Below are 23,421 nucleotides of genomic sequence, written 5' to 3' on the forward strand. Positions count from 1 at the left end.
TTTATCCAAGGCCACACAGGGGCAGAACTAGACTTACAAACCAGAATACAGGTGTGGTTTGAGCACAGATCAGACCCAGTCTTTCTTCTTCTTGTGCTCTAATATCTTGAGCACAGATTAGACCAGGTCTTTCTTCTCCTCAGTTTTAGGTCTTTCTGGTTTTCTCACCTTGTAGGGGTGAAAAGAGGAGAGAGAAGGGAGAAGGCAAGGGGGCGGTGGGGTGGAAGCGCAAGGATCTATAGTTGTCAAAGAGCACAGCAGGAAACTACTGTAAATGTTGTTACATCAAGGGTTATACAAGTTTCTGGGAGATTGAACTGTTGGTCTGCAAGTTGTGGATTTTATAGTGGTTAAGCATTGTGCTGAGATCAGGAGATGAAATTAAGAAGAATTATAGATTTAAAAATAAAAATAAAAACACGTTTCTGGAAGAAAATGTAGGAAAATATATTCACAATCATAGGGTAGGAAAGATGTCTTAGAGGTCACAAAAAATAAGAAAATTGGATTTCATCAAAATTAAAAACTGCTTATCAAAAAATTACCACAAGAAAGAAGGCAAACCTTGTTAAGACTGGGAGAAGATATTTGCAGTATGCTTATTTGAAAAGTAACTCAAATATTGAATATTTAGAGAGAACTTTTAGACATTAATAATAAAAGCCAAGCTATTTAAAAATGAGCAAAATACATGAATAGGCTTTCTTCACACACACAAAATTTCTAAATGGCCAAAAGACATAAGAAAAAATGTTCAAAATCATTACTCGTTAGGGAAACACAAATTAAAACTTCAGTGATGAGCTACCTTTATGCACTGCTATGGTCTGAATATTTGTGTGTCTGCCTCCCCCCACTAAATTTATTTGTTGAACTCCTAATCCCCAAGTTGGTGGTAATAGGAGGTTTAGGCCCTTGGAAGCTGATCAGATCATGAGGACTCTGCCTTCATGCATAGGATTAGTATCTTTATAAAAGAGGCTGGAGGGAGCTTGTTTGCCCTTCCACCATGTGAGGACACATGGAGAAGGCACAGCCTATGAACCAGAGAGTGAGCCCTCATCAGGCACAGAGTCTGCTGGCACCTTGAACTTGGATTTCCCAGCCTCTAGAACTGTGAGAAATAAATTTCTGTTATTTGTAAGCTACTCAGTTTAAGGTATTTTAACAGCTTGAATAGAAGAAGTTTGAAAGACAAGAAGTACTGACAAGAATGTGGAGTAACCATACTCTCATTGCTGGTGAGGAGGTAAAATAGCACAACCATTTTGGACAACTGTTTGGCAGTTTATAATAAAGTTAAATTTAGACCTACTCCATGACCTAGCAACTCCACTTCCAGGTATAAACTGAAGAAAAATGGGTGCATATGTCTACAAAAAGAATTGTACTAGAATATAGCAGCTTTGTTCACGAGAGCCAGAATTGGAAATAACCCAGTCATCCACACAGAAATAACAGTCATCAATAACACCAAAATAATATACTAAAAACATGGATGCATCTCAAAAACATTATGCTGCAGGAAATTAGAAGTCAGACACAAAAAAGTATATTCATTTATGTGAATTTCAGAAACAGTCAACATTCGTCTGTGAAGATAGAAATCAGAATGGTTTGTCTAAATGAAAGGAAGGTGGATGGGAATCTAAAGGAGGTTATTGACCTTTCTGGGCTGATGGAAATTTTCTATAACTTGATCTAGGCGATGGTTACGTTTCTATGCCCTTAAGATTTGTGCATGTTACTCTATGTGAATTATACTTCAATAATGTACTATTAGCGCTCCCATTCCCCCACCAAATAATTAGGTGGGGGAGGTAGAGGATGGCATCAAGTTTAGGTTCTATTACATTTATTGGGTTTTATATGATCAGATTTTATTGTAAAATACCCTGTTGAATGAGAACTCATACAAAGCTCATTGCCATTGCATCTAAAAAGGCCTTACTGACCTTTGAAATATCTCAGCCAGAAAAATGGTTATTACCACACCATTACGTCAGTTGAAGCTACAGACAAGGCTCCTGAAGAGTCAGGGCTTTACCTTTTGAGATGGTTCCTGCACATGCTCAGACACACGGTCCCTTCTAACCTTCCCCAAAGATTCTGCCGTAGGTTAGTGCACTGTGGGGGTTTCCTTCTCTTGTCCTGACTGCGTCACAGGGAGACACAGTAAACTCTGCTCTCTCACCACAGCTACTGGGTGCAGTTGGTAAGGGGATTTAAAAAGTGAAACTGTAACACATACCAAATCTTGCCAAGAAGGAAGCCAGATGCTACTGTGGCTCCAATTCCAGCCAAGGTTGCTTCGGTCACAATGAAGAGCACTAACTATTATATCATCATGGTGCACCATAAACCTGGGGTTGCCAGTGGACTGCTTTTAATATTTTTGATGCAAAAATATCCATGATATTTTCCTGTTTTGTTCTTGGATAGCTACAAGTTCTTGCGTTTTTTCTCTTTCATGTCCTTTTTCTATTTCTTCCCATTCAAATACATGACAAAAACAATTCTCATCTCTCAGGATCCAGCCTTTGCCTCTGCACAAGTCTCCTGGGAGGTGTCATTGTCCCTGCTGTTTCCCTCTTCATGTCTCCTTTGGTCCCTGCCCCTTTCCTGATCTTGCCCACTGACCCCAAAAGACGTAAGAAAAATGTTCAAAATCATTACTCATTAGGGAAACACAAATTAAAACTTCAGTGATGAGCTACCTTTATGCATTGCTATGGTCTGAATGTTTGTGTGTCTGCGTCCCCTCACCAAATTTATTTGTTGAACTCCTAATCCCCAAGTTGGTGGTAATAGGAGGTTTAGGCCCTCGGAAGCTGATCACATCATGAGGACTTAGATCTCAGTTCTGTTGAGAGCCAGGAGCTGCAGCAGCACAGATGGTGCACTCTAGGCCTCTTTGTGGCCTACCCCATGGGACATTGCACACTTGGAAATCAATTGACCAGAATAAAGCCTTTAAAAAAAGAACTTCCCCCTTTGAAAAATCCTTTCATTTATTTTCCAGTCTCAGAATCCTTCAAAGGGCTAAAAGCTTAAAGATGACAAAGTGTGAAAACGAAGGCCCATCAAATGAAAAAAGCAATGGTTATTTATTCTGACGCAAGGGCGTCAGCCACCGGCATCAGCCAAGGGCACTTGCATTTTGACAGAGCTTAGAAGGCAGGTAGAGGAGTGGGACAGCTTTATAGCTGAGGAAAGGGAAGGCTTCAGGTGTGCCCTGATTGGAGACTGCTGGTTTGGGGAAGCTGCCTGTGGGCTAACTAGAAGGGGGACATCCAGTGTGCTTGGTTAGGGGTGCATATTTGGCTTTCCCTGGTTGGTCCTAAGTTGCAAGTGGGAACATAAATTAGGGAAAGTGTCAGTTACTAACCAAGCTCTTGCCATTTGGAGCCGATTGTTATGGATGTTATTGTTTGTTACTACAGATAACTGCCTGGCTCCCTGTGAGTCTGACTTATATAATAGCAGGCTGGCTTCCCCGGTTGTTTATTCGTAGATAAGGAAGTTGATTTCTTGGGCAGGTGGCCCCAGGTTGTGGATCAGAGTTATATTTTTACGTATAGTCTGGCCATTGTTCGATTGTATATTCTGTCTCTCAAATGTATTATTAATTCAACAAGTCCTAATTGAGCGCCCTGGGCGTTTCAGCTTCCCTGGGGCCCAAGTCGCTCTAACAGGAGTCGCGATCCCGGCATCTCCGGAAGCGCCGGCTTCTGAGGCAGGTGAGGGGGCAAGGCGGGGTGCGGGGCGTTTCGGAATCACTCAATGCACAGGTTTCAAACTTGACAAACAAGTAGATTCGTCGCTCTGACTGCTCCGGCTTTCCGAGGCTTTGGAGATTACCCAGTCATTTCGCAAAAGGCGGATGGTGCTAGCTAGTGTTTAGTGACAGCTTACCCTCTTTTAGAACGAAATTAGGAGTTCAGCCATGTCTCTGTGGCGCAATCGGCTAGCGCGTTTGGCTGTTAACCGAAAGGTTGGTGGTTCGAACCTACCCAGAGGTGTCGCTGATCTTTTATAACTCCCACGGTGGTCTGCTCCCTTGAAGACTACATGCCTCACTTACCCTCCTGTCAACTAGTGGCTGCTTCTCATCCTCCAAGAAGGTCTCTGCTGGAAAGAAATGTAGTTGGAAGGTACAGAAGTTCCTTGGACCAGGGAACAAGAGAAACTTTGTGTGATCTGTTCCCGGGTTCTGGGTGAAATCTTGCTTCTCTTTGTGCCTTTGGGCTATTGACAAGCTATTTGTACCTCAATATTTTTTCAACTGTAATATGAGGATGGTAATAATACCGCATTTGCAGGATGTGCCTAGATTTAATAATTGCTCGATCAATAATGTTATCAGTAGACTCAAGATTATTATTATCCTCTGCATTATTTTTGATGAAGGCATTTCTTCTTTTGTTTATTCCATCATCTAACCCTTTACATGTTGTTTTTTAAGTTAAGTTTGTTCCATGATTTTACGATTACACATAATGCTGCAGTCATCATTCTTGTACAAATATCTTTTGCTATTTGTACACGGATTTCTATAGGGTAGAGTTCTGGAAGCACAACTGCTGTATCATAGTGGTTACAGTACACATTTTTTATTTTAATTAATAAGCCCTGTAAATTTGCCTTCCATAGAAGTGGTACCAATTTATACTCCAATTTGTTTTTTCAATTCAGAGAGTCCTTTTCTTCATACTCTTGCTAGCACAATAAACTTTCTATACATCTGTCTGATAAATAGAGGGGCCGAGAGCTGTGGCTCACACCTGTAATCCCAGCACTTTGGAAGGCCAAGGTGGGCGGATCACCTGAGGTCAGAAGTTCGAGACCTGCCTGGCCAAAATAGCGAAGCCCCATCTCTACTAAAAACACAGAAATTACCACAGGTGGTGGCCTGTGCCTGTAATCTTAGCTACTCGGAAGGCTGAAGCACAAGAATCACTTGAACCTGGGAAGCAGGGTTGCAGTGAGCCAAGATCACGCCACTGTACTCCAGCCTGGGCCACAGAGCGAGACTCCATCTCACACACACATACATACAAAATAGAATAAAAAATAAAGGGAGTGTTGCCCTCCTGACTTAATTAAGGGGAGTACAACAGATGACATGGCGCACATTGAGCAGTAGAGTATCTCCTCATCTCTTCAGCTAAACTTCCAAGATATTTTGTATAGCTATAATTTGTTTCTGTGGTGACCAGGTCTGGAGAAGACCAGGCTAGAGTCACCTCTTTAATCAAGCAGCTTACACAAAGGAGGAAAAACGTTATTGGTTTCTGATATTTATTACTCCACTCTTTCCTCTATAAATGGCAAGGGTGAATTAGTATGCTATCTGTATTAGTCAAGGTTCTCCAGAGAAACAGAATCATCCATCTATCATCTATTTTTATTGATTTATTTTAAGGAATTAGCTCACATGATTGTGAAAGTTCAAGGCAGGCAGGCTGGAGACCCAGGGAAGAGTTGTTATTTGAGTCCTAAGATATTCTGTTGGTAGAATTTCCTCTTCTTCCAGGAAGGTCAATCTCATTCCATTCAGGCCTTCAACTGATTGGATGAGGTCCACCCACATGACATGGGGCAACCTGCTCTACTCAAAGTCTACTAATGCAAATGTTACTCTCATCCAAAATACCCTTTCTCAGAAACCTCCAGAATTATATTTGACCATATACCTGGGCACTGTGGTCTAGCCAAGTTAACACATAAAATTAACCATCACACTGTCTCTATATTATTCCTTGACAGTTTTTCTTTTTTCTTGCTATGTCCACAAAGATTTGCCCACCTGAGACATATAATCTTAGCTAATAGAATCCTGCACCTTATGGGCATCCCATGCGGACCTGTAATCTCAGAGCTATTGGCATATGTTCCCTCAGTTCATCTGTTGAATCTCATGAGCAGAAATTGAGCTATTTGGCTTTTAGACACTAAATGTAATTCTTAGACAAGTATTTTTTCTCTGTCTCATTTGTACATTGTCAACTATTTTTTTCCATGATCCACATGGAATTCTGTTTTTGATTTTATGAAATGAACATCTGGGGATAGTGGTTAACAGGGATACATTATCTGTTAGGTGGTAGATGACAGCTTATCTAGTCTGTGAGTCTTTTTGGACTGGCTATTTGTTTGTCCTGAGGTTCTTAGTATTTCCTAGTATTTGAGTCTGCAGTGTTGAGAAGTGGTTCAAATCTTATCTATCTAATACTAGATAAAATCTTACGGGTCCAACAAATGTCAATATCTGCAAAAGTGGAATATCTTTTGATCTACTATTGATTCACATTTGATCCACAAGGATGATCTCCATACACAATGATTTTCCCTTAGGAACTCTGACTTCAATATGTCGCTCTAGCTAAAGGGATCTTGGAACAGAAAGAAAACTGAATTTCTGGCATCCAATATTCTACTTTCTTAGACTAAAGTTCCTAAACGCTATACCCATTAATTTCCCATTCTTCCCTCCCTAGCCCCTGGCACAACCACCATTATTTCCTGTCTCTATGAATTTGACTACTCTAGGTACTTCATATAAGCAGAATTATATAGTATTTTTCCTTTTGTGACTGGTTTATTTCACTTTGCATAATGTCCTCATGTTCATCCATGTTGTAGCATGTGTCAGAATTTCTTTTCCTTTTTAAGGCTGAATAATATTCCATTGCATGTATTTGCCACATTTTGTTTATTCATTTACCTGTTGTTGGACACTTGGGTTGTTTCCCTTCTTTAGCTATTGTAATACTGCTATTGATGTAGGTGCACAAATATCTCTTTGAATCCTTGCTTTCAGTTCTTTTGAGTATATATCCAGAAGTAAATTTGTTGGATCATGTGATAATTATTTTTAATATTTTGAGGAACCACCATATGGGTTTCCACAGTGGCTGTACCATTTTATTAGGTTGGTGCAAAAGTAATTGCGATTTTTGGCATTAAAAGTAATGACAAAAACCGCAGTTACTTTTGCACCAACCTAATACATTCCAAACAACAGTGCACAGGGGTTTCAATTTTTCCACATCATCACCAACACTGATAATTTTCTTTCCTTCTTTTTAAAATAATAGCCATCTTGTAGGCCTTACTTTTAATTTCCATTTTGTCCTCGAAATCTTGGAGATTGAGCAAGAAGGAGGGAATGCGCATCTTAGTGAGATCTTCTTAGTTACCACCAAGCCTAATGGCTCAGAGCAAGGGTCTGGATGAGTCCTGGCTCTCACTCTCATAGAGATGATGGGACCTTGGAAAGGTAAGCTCAGCCTTTCAGTGCAATGTTCTCATCTGCAACAAGGGGTTGTAATAATCAACACTATCGGCTGCGCGGGGTGGCTCAGCCTGGAATTCCAGCACTTTGGGAGGCCAAGGTAGGTGGATCACCTGAGATCGGGAGTTTGAGACCAGCCTGACTGACATGGTGAAACCACCCTGCCTCTACTAAAAATGCAATAATTAGCTGGGCATGGTTGTGGGGCCTGTGATCCAGCTGTTCAGGAGGCTGAGGCAGGAGAATCGCTTGAACCTGGGAGGCAGAGGTTGCAGTGAGGTGAGATCACACCACTGCACTCCAGCCTGGATGACAGAGAGAGACTCCATCTCAAACAACAACAACAACAACAACAACAACAACCACCAAACAAAAAAATCAACACTATCTTGTAGGGTCGTTATGTGGACTAAATAAGTTACTACACAGTAAAGCACTTAGAAACCATGCCAGTCACATAATAATGCTCTTGAAACAGTTATTATTATTATTACTATTATTATTATGTCTTTGTTTTCATTTCTAACTCTACCAGTGAGAAATTTTAACATTCCCTAAAATAAATTAGAAATATTCAATGGTTTTTTTGACCTCTTCTCCCCATATTAGTGGCCAGGTGTCTGAAAAACTGGTTACTTGAAGTGTCTACTCAAAGTACAGACGTAGAATCCTACAGCAGGATTCTATCCTCCGACAGGATCTCTGTTAGTGCACCAGAGGACTGGATCCAACCTGATCAAATTCTTGGACCTTGGACAGGCCTGATTGTTTAGGTGATGGTAGACAATCTTTGGCACATGATTCTAGCAAGAGCCTTTAATACCCATTCAGACTTACGCAAGGATTACAAGAAAAATGCAAGTATATACCTACCAATGGCCTCTTCTCTTTTTTTTTTGTTTTCTTCAGAAATCAAGGTAGGAAAATTTGATTTACCTGGAATTTGTAGAAGATTTCCTCTTTCAGTTACGATGGAGTTTTGTGGCAAACCAGCACTCCCTTCGAAAAGAAGTAGATAAAATCTGGTTTAAAGGAATTCTGTTTGAAGTCTTTGAAAAGCTAGGACCCACAGGGCCAGCTACAGAAAGCAGGTGGAGAGAGAGAGAGAGAAAGAAGATCATTGGAATGAAACAATTTTTCCCCCTCAGGGTATTTGCTAGTTCTTGGCAAGGGACAAGAGGCTGAGAAGCTGGGAAGAGGGCAGTGGTTAAAAACCAGAGAAAACAGCAGCACTTTAAGTAACTTCATGGGGGTGGGGAGTGGGTAGACATGTGGAGCTGTCCAGGTATTTTGACTTGAAAAGCCAAGATTCTAGAATGAATTGAGATATGAACTGAACACTTGGTAAAGGTTTTCCCCTCAAGGCATTTGTGAATTCAGCTCTGTGCTGGTGAGAGGCTAGCAGAGAGTGGCTGAAAGCAGTTTTCATTGGGAAGGATGCAAAGGAGACAGAAATCAAAATTCACTACCCTCCAAAAAAATGGCGCCTCTCAAATTGGGAGTCCTAGAGGTCTATAGCCTAGGAATGTGGGCAAACCAGATATAGACTGAACCTTCCCATGAGTGCAAGCAAAGGTGGGTGGAATGGGAGTTTGGAAGGTTAAAATCGACCTCATATTAAATGAAACCCCTACATATTGCTACTGCAAGGGAAAGGAAGCAAGTATCGCATTGGGATATATTATTTATTATGTATTAAAAGGTAATACAACATGAGGCTAAATTTATTAGTCAGACTTAAATGATTATTCTCCAGTTTTAGTCACTATACTCTTGAAAGAATGTAGGAAGTGAAAACCTGGAGAGTTCCTAAAAACGAAGAGTAAGAATCACTAGAAGTTAAAAAAAAATTCATTTAGGAAAATCCGCAAGAATTGTTTTTACTGAAATTGTCTTCAAGAAAATAAAAGCTGCTGAGAAAATGTTTTGATGTTTTCAAGGAGAGGTATACTTAGGTTATTTTGCTGTGGTTAGAAATTGGTTGACAACATAAGCAAAAGGGTAAAAAAGCTGGCTATTGAGGGGGTGGCCTCCCCTGTTATAGAGACCTCCAGGGTGAAATACGCAGCCTTGCATTGAGTGTGGCTATCAGAAGGCAGGGCTTCCTTGGGTTCTGTAGCTACTTCCACATTCTAATTCTGTGATTGTGACTCAAGAGCTGGCACCCTGAGTCTTCCCCATAGCACTATTGTTGATGTCCCAGTGACATGGGATTTGAGCTCTGGCATCTCAAAATGTGTTCCTGCCTTCATGACTCTCAAAACTTGTGGAAGCAAAATGCTTCCTGACCTCTGAAGGGACATTCCCTGGGAACTTCATAAGAACCTTATCTCAGCTATAAGAAACAAAAATACTCATCCCTTAGCTTAGTTTAAACCCCATTTGTTTTCATTCATTTATTGCCTGTTTTTTCTTCTAAACACCTGTGGGACCTCCCCTTCCTTCTCATAACAGCACCCACCCCGACCCCACCCCAGCACTTGCTGCATCTTTCTTTTACCCAGTGGATTGTTGGGTCCTCATGGCTGAGGAAGTTGTAGGCTTCACTCTACTTCCTGGTAGGCTCTGCTCTTGAGATTCTATCGTCCTACAGGATCTCCACTAATAATCTAACCTCTGTAAGCCATAATTTTGTTTCAATTGCTTTAGGTAGTTTTGGAGAAAAGCCTGGCCATTGTGAAGACATAGACATCTTTCTTCTCTGTCCTTCCTTTCAAAGACGGCTGTAAGAGAGCTCTTCATGAGAAAATGTCCCAGCAGAAGGCTGGGATGCATCAGCCCTCAGAGAAGAAGGGACCTGCTGAGAAGGGAGTGAATGAGCAGAAGCCTCGGGTTGAGGAAGAATTCTCTGTATCCTGCAGTGGGCAAGAGACTTCCCACTATCAGCATTAAGTCATTGCTCGTCAGAGTAGCTTTCAGGGCCTGCAGCCAGCCTCCATACCTTAATTGTAGGGCTTTCTCTTAACACCTTCCTGGAAATTTCTTCAGAGAAAAATCTATAAAAGTTTTATTAGTAATGACTTTATATTAGTCAGAGAAATTTGGTTTTATTCTAACTAACATTGCATGTATTCACCAAATATATGGCCTTTGTGGTTACCTGAGCTGGAAATCTTCCAGTCATGTGAGTGGTCTCTCTTCTGGATCCCCAGGAACATGTAGGAATCTCCTGTTTCTTCATATGTTACTCTGGTGAATGCTGAACTGTCCCAGTTCCCGAGGAGGTAGATTTATACAGAGGCCCCTCCATTCTACTCCATCCTCTATGGAAACTCAGGTCCCTGGCTTCTGGAATGGCAGTTTTGATAAGCTGAATTTTAAAAATAAGCTTGCAGAATTGTCAAATAGTGACCTGTTGGCTAAATTTGTCAGTTTGTTTTTAATGGCCATTTTCCTATAGCTTTTTGGAAGCATTTAAATAATATGGGGTTAATCCATTACGCATTTGCCTGTGAGCACCAGTTACTGAAATACTAAGTTACTGAAATCACTAATTTGCCTAAGTGGTTGGTGCACAGCTTTGGAAGTGATTCAAATCCTGCTTCATGCTCCATTAGGTCACTGCCCAATATATTCCACTTAAATTTCACTGACCCAGAGAATAATGTTAGTTAGGGCTAAAATAACGCTAGGCCAGACGCAGTGGCTCACGCCTGTAATCTCAGCACTTTGGGAGGCTGAGGTGGGCAGATCACTTGAGGTCAGGAATTGGAGACAGCCTGGCCAACATGGTGAAACCCCGTCTCTACTAAAAATACAAAAATTAGCTGGGCATGGTGGTGGGCACCTGTAATCCCAGCTACTTGGGAGGCTGAGGCAGGAGAATTGCTTGAACCCAGGAGGTGGAGATTGCAGTGAGCCAAGATAGCGCCTCTGCACTTCAGCCTGGATGACAGAGCAAGATTCCATCTCAGACAAAACAAAACAAAACAAAACACCCAAAAAACTCTAGAGTCAGTTAGTCTCATTACCTCATTTTAGAACTGAGAACACTTAGGCCCTAAGAGATAGTCATTTGATCAAAGTTGCATAATAGCCTCTGGCAGAGATAACATTAGAATCCTGTGCTCTCGATTCACAAAGGCTACACTACACCCACTTCATCAAATATATTTTTAAAAATTATACTTCTGTGATCATTCTTTTTTTTAATGGACTTTTTAAGAGCAGCTTTAAGTTCACAGCAAAATTGAGTGGAAAGTAACAGAGAGTTCCCATATGCCCCCTACCCCTGCACAGACACAGCCTCCCTCACTATCAACATCTTGCCCCCGAGTGATAACATTTGGTACAACTGATGAACCTACATTGATTCATCATCACCCAAAGTCCACAGTTTACAGTGGGGTTCATTCTTGGTGGTGTATATTCTATAGGTTTTGACACAAGTATAAATGTATAATGGCATGTATCCACCATTGTAATAAAGAATGACTATTCCCTGCCCTAAAAATTCTCTGTGCTCTGCCTATTCATTCTCCTTTCCCTCCTAACACCTGGCAACCACTGATCTTTTTACTGTCTCCACTGTTTTACCTATTCCATAGTGTCATATAGTCAGAGTCATACAGTATGTAGCTTTTTTAGGTTGGCTTCTTTCACTTACACACTTAAGGTTCTTTCATGTCTTTTCATGGCTTCATAACTCATTTCTTTTTAGTACCAAATAATATTCCATTGACTGCATGTACCAAAATTTATCCATTCACCTACTGAAGGACATCTTGGTTGCTTCCAAGTTTTTGCAGTTATGAATAGAGCTGCTATAAACATCATGTGCAGGTTTTTGTGTGAACTTAAGTTTTCAGCTCGCTTGGGAAAATACTGAGGAGCAGATGGTTAGGTCATTTGGTAAGAGTATGTTTAGTTTCACAAGAAAATGCCAAACTGTCTTCCAAAGTGGCTGTACTATTTTGCATTCCCACCGGCAAAGAATGAGAATATCTGTTGTTCCACATCCTTACCAGCATTTGGTGTTATCAGTGTTCTGGATTTTGCCATTCTAATAGGTGTAGAGTGGTATCTTGTTGTTTTAATTTGCAATTCCCTAATGACATATGATGTTGAGCATCTTTTCATATTCTTATTTGCCATCATCTTTGGTGAGGTGTCTGTTCAGGGTTTTTTGCCCATTTTTTATTGTGTGGTTCATTTTCTTATTGTTGAGTTTAAGAGTTCTTTGTGTATTTGGTTTAATAGTCCTTTACCAGATATGTCTTTTGCAAATATTTTCTCCCAGTGTGTTGTCTTCTCATTCTCTTGATGTGCCTTTTGCAGAGCAGAAGTTTTTAATTTTAATGAAGTCCAGATTATCAATTATTTCTTTTGTGGATCATGCCTTTTGTGTTATATCTGAAAAGTAATCATATAGCTGGGCTCGGTGGCTCACACCTGTAATCCCAGCACTTTGGAAGGCTGAGGCAAGAGGATCACTTGAGCCCAAGAGTTTGGCTGCAGTGAGCCATAATCACACCATGATCACGCCCAAGGAATGCTTCAGTGAGCCATGATCATGCCCTCCAACAAATAAATAAAATAATTAATTTATTTAGAGACTCTGTCTCTAAATTAAAATTGGTATTGCATTGAATCTTTAGATCAATAAATAAAATAAATAAAAAGCCATCACCAAACCCAAGGTCATCTAGATTTTCAGCTGTTGTTATCTTTTAGGGTTTTTTTTTTTTTATCATTTTATGTTTTACATTTAGGCCTATGATCCATTTTGAGTAAGTTTTCATGAAGAATGTGAAGTCTGTGTCTAGATTCACTTTTTTTGCATGTGGATGTCTCGCTGTTCCAGCACCATTTTTTGAAAATACTATCTTTTCTCCATTGTATTGCCCTTGTCCCTTTGTCAAAGATCAATCTGCTATATTTTGGAGTCTTCTGGAATCTCTATTCTGTTCCGCTGACTTATTTGTCTATTCTTTCACAAATCTTATACTGTCCTGATTACTGTAGCTTTACAGTAAGTCTTGAAGTCAGGTCATATCAGCCCTCTGTTCCTTTTCAATATTGTGTTGGCCATTCTGGGTCTTTTGCCTCTCTATGTACACCTTAGCATCTATTAGTTGATATTCACAAAATTTATTTGCTGAGATTTTGATTGGTATTGCATTGAATCTTTAGATCAAGTTGGGAAGAACTGACATCTTGACAATATTTAGTCTTCCTGTCCATGAACACAGAATATCTCTCTGTGTATTTAGTGCTTCTTTGATCTCTCTCAACAGAGTTTTGCAGTTTTCCTCATACAGATCTTGTACATGTTTTGTTAGATTTTACCTTGACATAATCACTTACTAGTTCCAGGAGATTTTTGTTGTCAATTCTTTCAGATTTTCTTTTCTTTTCTTTTTGTTTTTGAGATGGAGTCTCACTGTGTCGCCCAGGTTGGAGTGTAGTGGCTCAATCTCGGCTCACTGCAAGCTCCGCCTCCTGGGTTCAAGCCATTCTCCTGCCTCAGCCTCCTGAGTAGCCTGGCTACTATTTTGTTTTTTTAGTAGAGACGGGGTTTCGCCGTGTTAGCCAGGATGGTCTCGATCTCCTGACCTCATGATCCGCCCACCTCGACCTCCCTAAGTGCTGGAGTTACGGGCATGAGCCACCGCACCTGGCCTTTTTTTTTTTTTTTTTTTTTGAGTCAGTGTCTCACTTTGTCACTCAGGGTGGAGTGCAGAGTGGCACGATGTCATCTCACTGCAACCTTTGCTTCCCGGATTCAAGCAATTCTCCTTCCTCAGCCTCCCAAGTAGCTGGATTACAAGCGCATGCCACCATGCCCGGCTAATTTTTGTATTTTTTGTAAAGACAGGGTTTCACCATGTTGGAGATTTTCTATAATACAATAACTGCATCATGTGTGTACAAAGACAGTTTTAGTTCATCTTTTCTAATCTGTATACCGTTTATTTCCTTTGCTTATCTTACTGCATTAGCTAGGATTTCCAGTATGATGGTGAAAAGAAGTGATAAGCGGGGAAATTCTTGCCTTATTGTTGATGTTAGAAAGCTTCTAGTTTCTAGTATGACATTAGTGTAGAGTTTTTATAGATGTTCTTTATCAAGTTGAGGAAGGTCTCCTCTATTCCCACTTTGTTGAGAGTTTTTATGATGAATGAGTGTTGAATTTTGTCAAATGCTTTTTCTTCATCTATTAATATGATCAAGTGATTTTTCTTCTTTAGCAAGTGGCAGGGAAAATGACAATCTTAGAAGGGATCTTTCACATAAAGATTGTTTTCATTTCCTTCATTCCTTTTACCATATTCAGGACACTAAACATATGCTAGAATTCAGTGTGTGGCCTCCTTTGGTGATACTCTCAAGTTCCTTCTCCTAAATTGCTATAACCTATCAGTTATTCCTATCTACCTTTACTTCTTTTTTTCTACTTTAGGAAGTATCATTCCTTGATTCAGGATCAGGCTCAAGAGTTAACCCACCTACGGCAGAAGATGAAGCTTGGGAGAGTGGCCTCTGCTCTTCTCATCCAGCATGTCGAGAACACACTAAAGACCTTTGAGGAGCTACTCCAGAGCAATAACATTGACCACTATATGGAGCAGCACTACTGCGAGCAGCTGGCCAAAGGAAGCCAGCTGGCAGAGAGCCTTGCCAGAAAATTCAGCACAGGTAAGTTGGCCGCAGAGCTTAGGAAGATTTTCAGTCTCTCCCAAGGTCCTAAGTTCACAGGATCCCACCCCCATTCACATGTCACTTTTCAACCTGGTGTCCTGCTTTGTAATCACCACCTTAAGACCATGACAGAGTCAGGACTGGCTGGAGAGGAGCTCCAAGAAGAAGGGTTGAGGATGCCATGATGATCACCAGCACCTCCATCCCTCATGGAATATGACTGTTAGGGCAGGAGGCATCCCCAGGGATGATGGTATTCATCTGAAACTAATTGGCAGAAAGACAGAAGGAACAGGGGCAGCTGGTTTTTGTGAAGGGCCCTGAACTGGGAATCCAAAAACCCTACCTCTAGCTTATATGTGTTCCTCACCAGCTCTGGACAGGTTAATATTTATTTTGATTTCTGTTTCTCTACCTAAAAAATTAAGTCAAATAATTCCAGCCCTTGAATGTTGCATGATTTTTCTAGGGATTAAATAAGTAACATTAATCGGCGCACTTCAAAAAAATGATAAAGAATCATGCTGACTTTGGCATGGTTCAGGCACTGTGTGTACTAGTACACGGTGGTGAGATAATTAGCTGTTTCAGGAGCATTTTACATGAAATTCCTCCTTGAGAACCCAAGGGCCCATAGTAGCAGAAGGCTTGAGTTCACTGTGCTGTCTCCTGATGGTAGGTGGGACACGGATGTCTATCATCTCCTTGGAGAAGGGAGGAAGTTCTGCATGAAAGCTATGGTGGAACACACAGCCATGGGTTTGGGTGCTGGCCTTGTGCCAGGACTTGGAGGCTTTGGCTGGAGTGGATATGTGTTCCATGATATGTGGGAAGAAAGACATTTTTAGCTTTTTGCTGTGACTCAGGGCAAAGCAAGTGGAGATGATGACCTTCATGGTGGGCTCAGGAAAGCCTGCCAGGCAAGCTCTCTAAAGACTCAACCCAAGATCTGAGAAAATTCAGAGTATCCTGGAATCAAGGCAAGCATCAGGTAGTCAAGTCTCTGGTCCCAGATAGACCTCCATGTTTGTTTGCAGTCTGGGAAATGAGACCTGCTTAAAGCATGACTGGCCTTTTTGAATTTTGTTCTCAGATGACTGTACAAGTAAGAAGAATCAAGTAGGACAGGTGTCTTCGACTCTCAGGTAACTCCAAATTTTCAGGGGCTGTCGAAGATGTAATCTGGTGAAGGATCCAGAAGCAAGAGCCAGAAGCTCAAAGAAACAGGAGCATACATGGCCAGTAAAAAACAAATAGCTTATTTATCCATTAAACCATTATGTATCCTTAGCAATAAGGCAGTCTCATTTTTAAAATTTTTAAAAAAATATATTATTCTTTTATTTTCACCAATTAATTCACCAATTTAGTAAGATAGAGCTGCTCTAACCTATCTGGGTCTTAGGAGTCTTCTGAACCTCCAGGGATCACCTCTGGTTTCCCTTATTTAAAGACCAGAGTAAGATTATATCTGATTTCTTCAAGGGTGATCCAAGGAGTGCTGGAAGATGTAAAACAGCTACAAATTTTCCTTGCAAACAAAAGTTTATACTGTGTCTCTATACTTAGGGAAGGAGATCTAGAAACTGCAAGACACCAGTGAGGCTACATTGCCTGGGGAATCTGTTTTAAATGGCCTATGGCAAATACTATTTTAAAAATTATGTTCACAGAATGAGTTGAATTCTTTTTTTTTTTACATTTTTAAAATTTTATTTTTGAGATGAGGTCTTGCTCTGTTGCCCAGGCTGGAATGCAGTGGCACGATCACTGCTCACTGCATCCTTGACCTCCTGGGCTCAAGTGATCCTCCTCAGCCTCCTAAATAGTTGGGACTACAGGTGCACACCACCACACCCAGCTCATTTTTTATTTTTATTTTTTGTAGACAGAGGGTCTCACTATGTTTCTCAGTTTGGTCTTGAATTCCTGGACTCAAGCAATTCTCCTGCCTTGGCCTCCCAAATTGCTGGGATTACAGGCATGTACCGCCATGCCCATACCTGGAGTTGAACTCTTATGGGTCTTTGGGTGTTTTGTGAAGGAATCATGAGTGTTATTTAAGGGGCCCATTATGGCTTCGTTTTTCCTCAGGATGTTTGTAGCCAATGCACCGGACAACTGTTGCTCTCTCTGTCCCCGCCTTCCCTCCATACTCTATCCTGAAACAGAAATGATTTGTTTGGCTTCTCCTCTGAAGGAATGATCCTCTTGACCTCCCCTTTACATCTCCTGTGAGCCTCCAGATTAGTACAGCTGTGGCATTAGGTGACCTTTATTTTTTCTTCTTTCTTACCCCACTAGTATCTTGAGGAAGATGCATAATATGAGTAAAGTGACAGAAGTCCTAGAGACCAAGTGGGATGCCCGGTCCCAGACTCAGCCCCAGATCTGGTGCAGCAACCACACCCAGTCTACCCCACATCACTCCCTGAGCAGCACGTCTCCACAGCTTGACAAGGAGGAAGTGCATCCTTCAGTGACTGTAGTCAGTGAGTAGCCACATGGCTCCAGTTTTTGGGGGCTCATGCATTGTCTAGGCCAAGAGGTGGCATCTTTGCAGCCGGGCCCTGTAGATCCACCGTGATGTTCCTGGTCGGGCACAGCTCCAGGACTCAGTGCTGAGCATAAGCCCCAAGGTTTTCAGGTAGCTTTTCTCCATTCCCAGTCTCACACGTCATCAGTCACTAGATCCCCTCTGGCACATACATGGTGTTGGTCTTGGGGGGCATGGGTTGGGAAGGGGAGAAAGGGGGCAAATAGTTCCTCTTCACTGCACACAATTATGTCATCTTTCAAACTAGGGACGTGAGTGTTGCTAACATTGTGCACTTAATCCTGGAATCCCTGGGGTAAACAGCCATAGTTCCTATTTTTTGTTCATCACTAAATCATCTTTATCATTTATGCATTTACAGATCCCATCCATCATCCTAATAAGTTTGCTGTAACACCCTCTAAACCATCAGTGAATGGGGCCATGCTGTGAGGTTCAAGCTGAGTCTATCACCAACCAGCGTGTCCCTCCTGAGAATTTCCCTGAGATGGTCCTTGGGATAGCCTTGATAGAGACGGGAAGAGGAGATTAAGTTTTAAACCAGACTTTCATTTTTCTCCTGCTCAGTTTTCTCTTTAATTTTCCTCTTGAGAAAAGTGTTTGAAGTTTTAGGCCAGTATGAATCATATCCTAATGTGGACAATACCAAGAAATTATTTTTAGTCCCTGGCTGTATCTGGTGTTTTTTTCTAAATTGGCAATTTTAAGTAATGAGTGAGCCATAATGGTTTTTAGTTGTTGTTGTTGTTTTTGAGACGGAGTTTTGCTGTTGTCGCCCAGACTAGAGTGCAGTGGCACAATCTCAGCTTACTGCAACCTCTGCCTCCCGGGTTCAAGTGATTCTCCTACCTCAGCCTCCCAAGTAGCTGGGATTACAGGTGCTTGCCACCACGCCAGGCTAATTTTTATATTTTTAGTAGAGATGGGGTTTGACCGTGTTGGCCAGGCTGGTCTCAAACTCCTGACCTCAGGTGATCCAACTGCCTCAGCCTCCCAAAGTGCTGGGCTTACAGGCATGAGCCACCATGCCCGGCCCATAATGGGTTTTGATCTGGTACTATTCCTGTTTCTCATTTCACAATGAGGAGCAAAGCGGCAAAATGTTTCCTCTAAGATTATAGCAGCCAAGGAAAGACAGGAACTTCTCATTGATTGAGCACCTATTATGCTCACAATATTGACCACTATACATATATTTCCTCATTTAATTGACACAGTGATCCCCTCAAATAGGTAGTGGTGTTCTGCTTTTATAGTGGAGGACACTGAAGCTCAGCAAAGTTAAGGAACTTACTGAAGACAAAGCAGCTTGGGGTAACATACACTTTGAGTCTACCTGACTCAAAGCTCAGGTTCTGAGCATTTCACTCTGCAGTCTGAGAAGTCAGGGGCTGCATACAAAGGGTGCTCACTCCTTCTCAGCCCCTCTTTTGCTAGGCTTCTGGAGCCAGGGTTTTTCTCATTCCACTTTTTCTGCTCTGTGCACCCAGCAGAGTTCTGGCCTCTGAAGATGGGACAAGACCTTACACATATTACACTTCTATCTAAGAATTTGTAAATAGATGAGCTGCCCTTGATATGTACATCACCTATTCCAAGGGGCCAATGGGACTTTTACGTGCATCCTTGATTCAGTTGCCCAGAGGCACTTGTTTCAACCTCAGCACTGCCCCAAGAGATGGCAGAAGGGCAAGCCCATGCTTCCCTTACCTGCAATCCCTGCCACTGCCTGCAGTGAGGTGTGGCCTCTGGAATGATGCTTCTGGAGAGCACCAGCTTTACTTTTTGCCACAACTATCTTTCCTGAGGGAGATCGAAGCCCTTCTCTTTCCCACTTGAAGTCACTGTCCTTTCACAGGGGCAACTGTTTATCACCACTTCCTCTTTGGTTTTTGAACCAAAATTTCTAGAACAGTCAACCTGTAGTGCACTGGCATGACAGCTACATTGTGAGGCCAAATTTCCTTCAGAAAAGTCTAGTCTCTGTTGCTTTCCATCTGCAGTGTAGGGCATGTTCCCCGTGTGGTATGGCCAGGGAACGTTAAAACACTGATCACTGTTACTGATAAAACTTAGAACTTCCTATGGCCATGGTTGAGAGTAAACTGATTTTCTGAGATAAAGGAGGTTTGAAAGGGGGTGGTAATCACATTTTGATTGAGTTCCTACTTTTAGTCAGGCATTTATTAAAGACTTAACATAGTTGTCGTTACTCTTTATCTCACAGTGATTCTAATTAGTATCTGATATTTTATAAATTGGAGAAGGAGAGACCTACTGGATACTGATTTAAATATACAGTTCCTAAAAGAACGTGATGTTGTTGAGGGCAAACAGAAACCTCACTCCCACCTGCTCAGAGGAGAAACTTGTCTATTCTTTAGCCCTTGATAATAATCCTTGAAAGGGAAAGACTCTAAAACTTTTCTCTGAATTACGGCCCTGCCACCCCAGCTGGGTTTTTCTCTCAAAGGGAGACAGTAATGAAGGGCCCAGAGGATCTGGCCATGTTCTCATGGCATCATTGAGCTGTAAGATGCCATGTATTTTGTGATTCTACAATCCTCTATGCAAGAGTACACTAGCTATTCTATGGACAGGAGCCAGACAATGTGAGCTGTACATAAGAATTATTTTTGCAGTGTCAAAAGCCATTCTAGGTGGAATCCAAATCACCACTTGCCTTAGACAGACACCCCCTCAGCTTCACTGCAGGTCCAGAGTCAGCCGAGGCCACAGAGAGAACCACCAGGAGTGGAAGCAACACTCTCTAGGTTCTCTGCACATTGTCCAGAAGTGGAGGCCATTTTCTCCTCCTCCTCCAACAGCCTCAGTGTAGAAAAATCCCAGGAAGGAGTAGCTGGTGTGTTTCTGGCAAGGGCATAGAATGTTGAATAAATAGTCACCTGTTTACAGACCAACAAAATGCTTCACCCCTCACTGTCTGAACTCCTAGGATTGGCTGTGAGTCCTGCTATTAGGAGAAACATTTCTGAAGTACCTCCCCAGGATCATTCCAGCATTGGGAATCATAAAGGGAGCTAGGAGAGGGGCCCCATATTTTTCCTGTGTGTGCGCTGCTCAGGTATTACAACTAACACTACTGCTTATGTCATAGGCTGAGAAATGCCAGTTACTTTAGGGTGAAATGGGGAGTCCTTGGGAAATGAGTCTGATGACATCTGCCTTAGTCTTCATTCCGTGGATTGCTTTATTAGCTTTTGAGGGCTTCCAAAACAAAAAAACACAAACCGGGCGTCTTAAAACAGAAATGTATTCTCTCACAGTTCTGGAGATGAAGACGTCTAAAATCAGGGAGTCAGCAGGGCCATGCTCCCTCTGAAGACTCCAGGGAAGGATCCTTCCTTGCCTCTTCCTAGCTTCTGGTGGTTTCTGGGTTGTAGACACATCACCCCAATCTCTGCCTCTCTTGTTACATGGTGTCCTTCTCTGTGTGTCTCTTTATCTCTGTGTCTCCTCTCCTCTCATAAGGACATCAGTCATGTTGGATTTAAGACATACCCCCAATTCAGTATCATCTCATCTTAACTTATTATATCTACAAAAACCCCATTTACAAATAAGATCACATTCTGAAGTTCCAAGTGAACTGAATGAATTTTTGGAGGACACTATTCAACTCACTATAATTACCTTTAAAACACTCATGTATGACTTCCCTGTTGGTTTCTCACTCACATTCCTTTCTGGACAGATGCCAGCCCTGCCATTTCTGCTGATTCAGCTGCTTTGCCCAGCAACCAAGGAACCAGGTCTGCCCAGCCCTTCCATCCTTCGAGCGGCACTGGCCCAGCAGAGCAGGACACTAGAACACGGTAGCAGTGGCCCATGGGAAGAGATGAGGCCTCAAAAAATGAATGCATCTGGAGACCTAGCCTCCTTCTCCTCTTTGTACCAACCCAACTCCGAAACCTCTGGTAAAACACAAAGGAGCACTTAGTGAAATTGAGCCCATTGATAGGAATGACACATTCCTTTCCTGGCCAGAGGATTTTTTGGTTCCTCTGTTAGAACCTGGTTCATAAAAAATGATAGGACAATATGTAGATCAGCCAGACAGTGAGAACCAGCTCAGTGCTTGTTCTTTGTAAGTGCCTTCTCCTAGCCACCCTACCTAGGAACTCACTCTGGGCAGGAGAGTAGGAGAAGTCAGGGACATTCTGAGGTGCTCTACAAGGAGGATAAGTTACCTCACACTTAAATGTTGCCTTCTTTCTGTGCTACAACCTTCTTAGGCCTAGATTAAGACTGTCCTGGAATGCTAAGCTCAGATTTCCATGGGGAAGGTCTTCCTTAGGTCAGGAGCTACTGTCGGATGGGAAACTATTTCTACAGAGTCACCCACCCCTACACACTCTTTCCACTCTTTCACACACATCTTTCACACACACTGTGCATACAACCACGTGCCAATCCTGCCCCCATAAACATTGCTTTTGGATTTGGAGCCAAACATCCTGGCACCCGGCAGCTAGGAGTGCAGCTATTTAGAGGAATGGCTTGAAGCAGCTCCATTTCTGTGTCCCAGGTAGTGTAACAATAAGACATTTTAAATTCTCAGAGAAAAACCTGACCCTACGCAAAATCTCCCAGTGGGTGAAGCCTATTCTCAGCCTCCTCTCTCTGTGCATCTTTTTCCTTCCTTGGAGATTGTTCCCTTCTCTCCTGTTCCCCCCCTTCAGATCCTGATACCTTCCCAAGCTCTTCCATGTTCCTCTTTGCCAAAACTGGTTAAAGGAGAACATTCACTATCACTCATTATTCACAGCCTGGTTTAATTTCATATGCACTTACCTTGGTCTTTCTGTCTGTGAGTGAGTGAAATCTCAAAGGCTGTTGAGTCGGGATCATCATCGGGGAGAGGGATGAGGTAGAGAGGGAGATTCTCTGGATTGTTTTCCATACCAAGGAGGTAGACAGCCTTTCCCATTACTAGGCCAGTTCTGCCTAGAGGCCTTTAGCAGTTTCTCACCCTGTGTCCATCTCCCTTAGATGTACTTGGTGGTCTCTGTCTGGGAGGAGGCCTGTGGTGTTTCCTTACAGGGGGCCACCCTGTGATTGAAAGCCCAGGACTTTTAAGTAAAGTTGCCTGGTGCTTCCTGAATGCCCAGGAGAGAGGAAGAAGCTGACAGAAGGATAGAGATAGGTAGGGATCTTGCAGAGAGATGCCACGCAGGCCCCACAGCTGCCCAGGGATGATCAGGCTTCCCTACCTCCTACCTCTCCTATGTCTTGGTGGTTTGCAGTAGGGGCCAACCTGCTGGAAAAGAATCTTGCTGAGATACAGAACCTGCGCCAGCGCCTGGAGGAGTCCATCAGTCTCAATGACCGCCTGAGGGAGAGACTGGAGCATGTGCTTAGCAATGGTGACCAAGGAAAAGGTAGAAAGGCAGAAATTTTATGTTTCTGTCCACGTCTAGGGAGTCTCAAAAGGGCACATAGCTTCTTGGGGCAGAGTTTTACCGGTTTAAAGCACATTGGTGTGCATGATTTCACTTGTTCCTTACAATTAGCCCAGATAGGGAAGCAGAAGGGTACTATTGCTCCCACTGAGTGGTTTGACCCAAGCAGGGATAAGTCTAATTCTCAGGACTATCTGAAGTGATGTCATTCTTATATGTCCTTATACTGCCTGGTGCTGTTCTTGGGCTTGTGGCCTGACTGGCGAGTGGTAGCACCAAGGTTTCCATGGTGCCCACTTCAGCAGAATGAGAGCAACGTTCCACATTTATGCCATTACTACATGCCTTTGATATCACCTGCCTCTTCTCTTGTGCTAATGACCCTTATTTCCACACTCTTCACCCTGGATGCTCTCACTTGGAGACCAGTTCTTCCCCATCCCTTCTTCTCTCGTATTAAAGCCAGAAGAATGATGACCTACAACATCATAACTGAAGCCAAT

At 42.3% G+C, this 23,421-nt stretch overlaps 1 protein-coding gene across 5 annotated transcripts in view; it reads left to right on the forward strand.

Moving 5' to 3' along the window:
* Nucleotides 1–23,421, forward strand: part of LOC106635276 (neuroblastoma breakpoint family member 6-like protein) — a 29,231-nt gene that overhangs the window by 4,818 nt on the left and 992 nt on the right. For 2 of the 5 annotated variants that reach the window (XM_055114101.2, XM_055114090.2), the window contains 5 exons: nucleotides 14,700–14,935; nucleotides 16,032–16,083; nucleotides 17,243–17,430; nucleotides 21,211–21,433; nucleotides 22,763–22,897. In XM_055114101.2, coding sequence (XP_054970076.1) covers nucleotides 14,758–14,935; nucleotides 16,032–16,083; nucleotides 17,243–17,430; nucleotides 21,211–21,335 — 543 coding nt within the window. In that variant the 5' untranslated portion in view covers nucleotides 14,700–14,757 and the 3' untranslated portion in view covers nucleotides 21,336–21,433; nucleotides 22,763–22,897. The remainder of the gene's footprint in view (nucleotides 1–14,699; nucleotides 14,936–16,031; nucleotides 16,084–17,242; nucleotides 17,431–21,210; nucleotides 21,434–22,762; nucleotides 22,898–23,421) is intronic. The other 3 variants (XM_055114103.2, XM_034934235.3, XM_055114096.2) reach the window with 2 other exon arrangements.

The sequence above is a fragment of the Pan paniscus genome, chromosome 1 (assembly GCF_029289425.2).
Source record: "Pan paniscus chromosome 1, NHGRI_mPanPan1-v2.0_pri, whole genome shotgun sequence".
Taxonomy (NCBI): domain Eukaryota; kingdom Metazoa; phylum Chordata; class Mammalia; order Primates; family Hominidae; genus Pan; species Pan paniscus.